The sequence below is a fragment of the Etheostoma cragini genome, chromosome 8, assembly GCF_013103735.1.
Source record: "Etheostoma cragini isolate CJK2018 chromosome 8, CSU_Ecrag_1.0, whole genome shotgun sequence".
In the NCBI taxonomy this organism is placed as follows: Eukaryota; Metazoa; Chordata; class Actinopteri; order Perciformes; family Percidae; genus Etheostoma; species Etheostoma cragini.
The window spans coordinates 28566347-28572313 of NC_048414.1; the positions used below are offsets into that span (position 1 = coordinate 28566347).

Genomic DNA, 5967 nt, shown 5'->3' on the forward strand with positions numbered 1-5967 from the left:
CCCCACCATTACATCTGTCTGCAGCTGCTTCACTGCAGCTCCGACTCCAAATAGAAAGCTGCCGTGCTGCCGTTGGGTTCCTCCCCAGGTACACGATGCACCTTCTGGTTCTGGTTCTCATGTCGGCCGGGGGCACTGAAGTCGGGGGGGTGGGCGGCGGCTGTCCAGCCCTGTGCAGGTGTGAAAGCGGCGGGACGCTGCAGAGAGTGGACTGCGTGGGTGTCGGGCTGACATCAGTTCCCTCCAACCTGAGCAGCTCCACCTCCTCTCTGTGAGTACAAGTCTCTGTTCTTAAATAGTTTTTTGTTTTTTATCTGGTTTTAATATATTTTAGTCTATGTTTTCTTTCTGGTATTCTTTTGAAGTATAGCAAGTAAATGATGTGAATCGGTATGCTCACTCATAATCAATGATCAATGTTCAACATTTAACCCTCTGAGGACCCAGCGGCAAGTCCAAGTGATCTTTGGCAACTCTTGTATTGAAAAAGCAATATTACGAAATTTCATTTTAGACATTTATTTTCTATTTTGTTCATATTTTACGCTACTTTTGTGACCCTACGACTTTTTTTAAATTCATTCAAAGCACCAAAACAAGAGAGTTGAGACATTTTAAAAAGCAAAATCTCATGTTTTCAGCTTAAGGGAACAAAACCATCTCTTCAAGCCCAAATGTTCTGGAACACATGTGGGCCTCAGTGGACAGTAAGCTCACCTTGTTCTCAACATTTTGAGATGAAACACATGGGGATCAGATTTAATACAAATACCTTTTAAAAGATGAATTTATGAAGATGTGTAAAAATGCCCCTCAGACCTCAGAGGGTTAATCAAGTCAATGTCTTGTCGATTTCTCCATCACATTCAAGAAATATCGCTGTTACTTGTTGGTTTTGAATATCTTACATTAATCTTGTTTTTAGAAATTTCTTTATCTTAATTAACTCACAATTTCATTGCGTGGGTCTCAGCACAATGACAAGAAAGGATTCTTTAGAGATTTGAAACAAAAGTTAAATGTAAATACAAGAATATATGTATCACCAGCATTTGAACAAAGACAGGATGTTCATTTAAAGTTGATATTTACAGCCAACTACCAAAAACATATTGACTTAATAATTCATCGTGACACACAATTATTTTAAAATGAAATATTTATTTATTGAAGATGTTGTAAACCTCAGCAATGTTAACTATAGTATGATATATGATATGACAAATAGTTACAAAGCCGCCAGTTGATTTGAAACGTGTCAACACAATAAAATCCATTCGGGATGAATCGAGTTTATTACCCTGAACTCAAAGTATTCTTTTGTATTGTATTATCATAATTAAAAACAAGACCAACCTTGAATATTTTATTTAGTTACAAAAAATAAAATGATGAAAATACTGAAAAGAAGAATGAATAAATATGAACTAAAGAGATAACGAAGAAAACAGAGGCCGTAATCATGTTGGTAACATTTTGAGAAACTGTTATTTTCTCTACATAAAGTCATAATAAGCATCTTTTTAGCAATTATTAATTTTCAGTTTCTTATTCTGAAAATACGAGAATATATATATTCAAGAATATATATATATACATATATATATATATATATATATATATATATATATATATATGTTATGACGTTGAAGGTTTGTAAAATATAACACGCTGTATGAGACAATAAAACTGTAAGAAGTGATAAAATCATATATATATATATATAGTTATGTGTGTGTGTGTATATACAGTTTATATATACTTTATATCAATATTTTCTATAAAATCAATGAGATTTTTCATTGAAAATGTTTCTTTATGAAATCCAATTAAAGAAAAACAATTCATAAGAAATGCTGATCAAAACTCATTTGTTAAAAGAATAATATTCCAATTTAATTTGCAGTTCTCTGTTTGAACAAAGACAGTAATAATAAACTGCACATTTATTTGTTGATTATGATGAACAGATGATAAATGCACTGTAGTTTTTTTTTCCATTCAGTAATTAATTTAATCCATGATAATAAAGTATTTATCTAGCCTACAAAAAACTGTACATATTTTCTTCTTAATGGAATCTGATCTTGAAAAATAACAACTGCGTCACTTTAATTCAGAAAAAGTCGATTGTGCTTTTCCTTCCTCTGATTTCTTTCTTTCTTTCTTTCTATCTGTGTTTTCTCTCATTCATTCTCTCCTTCCTTCCTTTTCTTTGGTTTTAGTTTCCCAGTGGGAGGGTGTGAGCGTACGGGGTAATTTATGTGTATTATGTGTACAGGTTGTAATTTTGCTGTAATGTTTTTTTATTGGGAGATGTCTCATTAAAGAACATCCAAAACAATATAAAAAAGTCAAGTCTTTCTCCCTTTCTTTCTTTCTTTCTTTCTTTCTTTCCTGTAAATTAAATGAATGAATTAAAATATATACACCAGTGTAAAGCGGGACAAGCATTTTGCCGGGTGGGTCTGACGGATTTAAAAGTGATTGATGGGAGTGAAAAGACAAACATCTGGACAGATGTGTTGTTTGTTTCAGAGATTTGAGTATGAACGAGCTGTCGGAGCTTTCTGCCCACGTCTTCGGGAGCCTCCACCTCCTGCTTGAGCTGTGAGTAACACTGGACCGATGTCAAAGAGTCTTGTTCCCATGCGTCACTAAGACACAGAAACATAGGAGCATAGGGTGCACGTTGAGAAAAATGGGAGTTACACCCTTTTAGAAGACCCATAGATAGGGTCCCTATCTAACAGATGTGTGATGGAGCAAAGAAGGCTACGTGTGTGTGTGTGTTTGTGTGTGTGTGTGTGTGGGTGTGTGTGTCCGTGTTTGTGTGTGTGCGTGTGTGTGTGTGTGTGTGTGTGTGCATGTGTTTATTAACCTGTATTAATTGTGTTTCCTGCAGACGGCTGGCAGGAAACAGTTTGACGAAGATCTCCAAAGATGTTTTCAGAGGACTCTTCAGTCTAAAGCTGCTGTATGCACACACACCCACACACACACACACACACACATACACACACACACACAAAAGTCATTATTTTAAATGTGTTTTCGCTGGCTGTTCGTCCTTATTTTTTTATTGCCATTATCTTGAGATAACTATATCCAATGATGTGGTTTGACAGCACTCTGATACTCTGATAAACTTTATAAAAATAAGAAAAAGAGCCCTTTTGTTTTCTCCTCTTAATGAGTTAATTATCTCATTATCTCGAGATAACGAAATAATTAACCCGTTATCAAGAGATGAGAAAACATTGTGTCCTCTAAATATATTTATCAGAGATCAAAAGTTGAAACAGTCCAGATGGAGCTGACGCTGATGACTTGGTAGGATGCACAGGATGTTTTTCAAAATAAAGTGTTAACAAAGTCCATACATGGATAAACATGAACGTTACCTGAATTATATTCACAAGAAGTATAAAAAATGTTAACTCCCCCATATAGTGGTAGTGTCTTTCATCTTTGATTTTTTTTTTTTTTTGTTGGGGTTGCTGAAAAAAAAAAAATCTGATGTTTAAACCACCTACAAAATTGGGCAATTTTTATTGTTTTAATTTAAAGGTTTTCCAAAGTAAACGTCAATCTGGGCTGTCTGAATGCATTTTACAGAAATGGATCTGGCTGCACTTTAGTTTTAGGGTGGACTGATTTGACCGCAGAGATGCAAGTTGGGTGGTTTGACGGCATGGCACTCTGATCAACTTCATAAAAATAAGAGAAAAATATCTTTTTGTTTTCCTCTTAATGAGTTAATTATCTCGAGATAATGGCAATAAAAAAAAGATAACTTTAAACACTGCCGTACCCTGGCTGACCTAAAAAAACTAGATTGTTTTCTTCAAGCTGGGTGTGTTTGTGTGTAAGTGAGTGATGGGAACACCAATCTTTGACGCAGACCGGGCCGCAATGGAACCCTAAACTAAAAGGGCTGTTTTTGCCGCTGAAAGGCTTGGATTATTATTTTAAGTGTCTGACAACATTATGGAAAGGATCTGTTCAGTTTAACCAGAAACCGCTCTGAGGTCGCTAGCTCTAAATCCACCAGACTCCATTTAAAATAACAAATGTTGTGTTTATTTCCAATGTGAGAAGCAGAAAACAGAATAAATTGGTATGAAAAGTAATAATTCTATCAAGTATTTGGTTCTAATACCAGGAGGGTCTCATTTAAACACCAAATGTTGTGTCTCCATTAAACAACTTCTCACAATCTCACACAGTCTAGTTTTGATGAAAGAACAAGACACGTTTCAGGATGTAATAAAACCAAACGGGAGAAGCAGAAAACAGAAAAATGTTGTACATAAAGTAAACAACAATTTCTTATAGACAAATGTATTTTTATTGTCTAATCGGAATTGCATGACATCATGATATAATAATGGATTATAATACTGGATATAATTTGATTGTTACTTACTATTTATCAGCATTTGATTATTGATTATAGAACTAACTTGTCCTCTCCAGATTTAATCAACACTAAACTGGTTTAATTAGTCAGTGAGGGCTTTACAGGAAACACCCTGAAACAAGTTTAAAATAATGTATTAACAAGGTAATGTAATGTTATAATGTATTTATATTGATTATATTGATAGTTGTGTTTGTGTGTGTTGTCACACAGAAGTCTGCAGAACAATCATCTGAAGAAGGTTCCGTCTGAAGCTTTACAGAACCTCAAGAACCTGCGTTCTCTGTGAGTGACTCCCCATGATTATCTAATTATCAAATTATCAAGAGACTGGCCGTACACATTCATAGTGATGATCATAAACTAAACATGAGACACCCCCCCGATGTTCACACAAAACCTATGCCTTGTAGGGGTGGGGGTGTGTGTGTGTGTGTGTGCCTGTGTGTGTGTGTGTGTCAGACACAGACACATATTGGGCAAGTGAAAAGATCATCTTGTAACAAGTTAACAAGTTGAGTTTCCAGGTGGACTATATACTATTGACTATATACTATATATATGTGTGAGATTGTGTGTATGTGAGATTGTGTGTGTGTGTGTGTGTGTGTGTGTGTGTGTGTGTGTGTGTGTGTGTGTGTGTGTGTGTGTGTGTGGATGAGAATCTGATATCCTTCCAGACATTTTTAACTAATCGACATTTAACACCTCTGTGTTGTTCAGAAGGGCCAACCTCACAAACACACACACACACAACCCCCCCCCACACACACACACACACACACACGCACAGGTGGTGGTGGGTGTGGGCCACGAGCCAGCTGCCTGTCTGTGGTTGTGCCAGGAGGCTTTGTCAGACTGTCAACACCAGAAATTACTACCATGCAGTGGAAGAATGCGTAGACCTCCCTGGTCGCCGGAGACCTCGGTCTCACTGACGTCTGAGTTAAGATGAGCAACAGCAGCCTCGCAACAACCTGGTCACTGTTTAAGGATTTGTGTTCAAAAGGTCAAGACATGTAAGGAAAATACTGTGACAGTTTTGTATAAAGTACTTGAAGCAATACTTGAGTAAAAATACAAGAAAATGACTTTGGTAGACGTTAAAGTCTCCTTTTAGAGTATTACTTGAGAAGAAGTCTTACCTTATCTGATGTTTGCTGTACTAAAATATCAAAAGTAATTTTCTGATATTAAATGTATTTATCATTAGAAGTTTTTTTTATATAAAAGCATGAGATAGAGGGTTAGCACACCTTCTTAAACATCAAATTCTAAGTCTGACAACAAAAACAGAATCAGAACTTTCATTTTTTCTTGTCAAACTTACAATAAGATTTCTCATAAAAATGGGTAACGAATACATTGAGGGGAAATGTAGTGCAGTAAAACTAAAAGTTTTCAGAAATATAAATTAAGTGTATATATATAAGTGTAATAAGTTTAATTCTACTAAGTACAATAACAAAGTATTTGTACTTTGTGACACAGTCCACAGGGTGATATACCATGACATTTATTTCTATAGCACGCCAAGGAAAGGC

The 5967-nt window shown here is 35.6% G+C and overlaps 1 protein-coding gene across 1 annotated transcript in view; it reads left to right on the forward strand.

Annotated features, from left to right (window-relative positions):
• Positions 1-5967, forward strand: part of LOC117949496 (leucine-rich repeat-containing G-protein coupled receptor 5-like) — a 16065-nt gene that overhangs the window by 175 nt on the left and 9923 nt on the right. Inside the window, exons 1-4 of the mRNA XM_034879796.1 lie at positions 1-271; positions 2539-2610; positions 2906-2977; positions 4637-4708. The exon at positions 1-271 is cut by the window's left edge and continues 175 nt beyond it. Coding sequence (XP_034735687.1) covers positions 96-271; positions 2539-2610; positions 2906-2977; positions 4637-4708 — 392 coding nt within the window. The 5' untranslated portion in view covers positions 1-95. The remainder of the gene's footprint in view (positions 272-2538; positions 2611-2905; positions 2978-4636; positions 4709-5967) is intronic.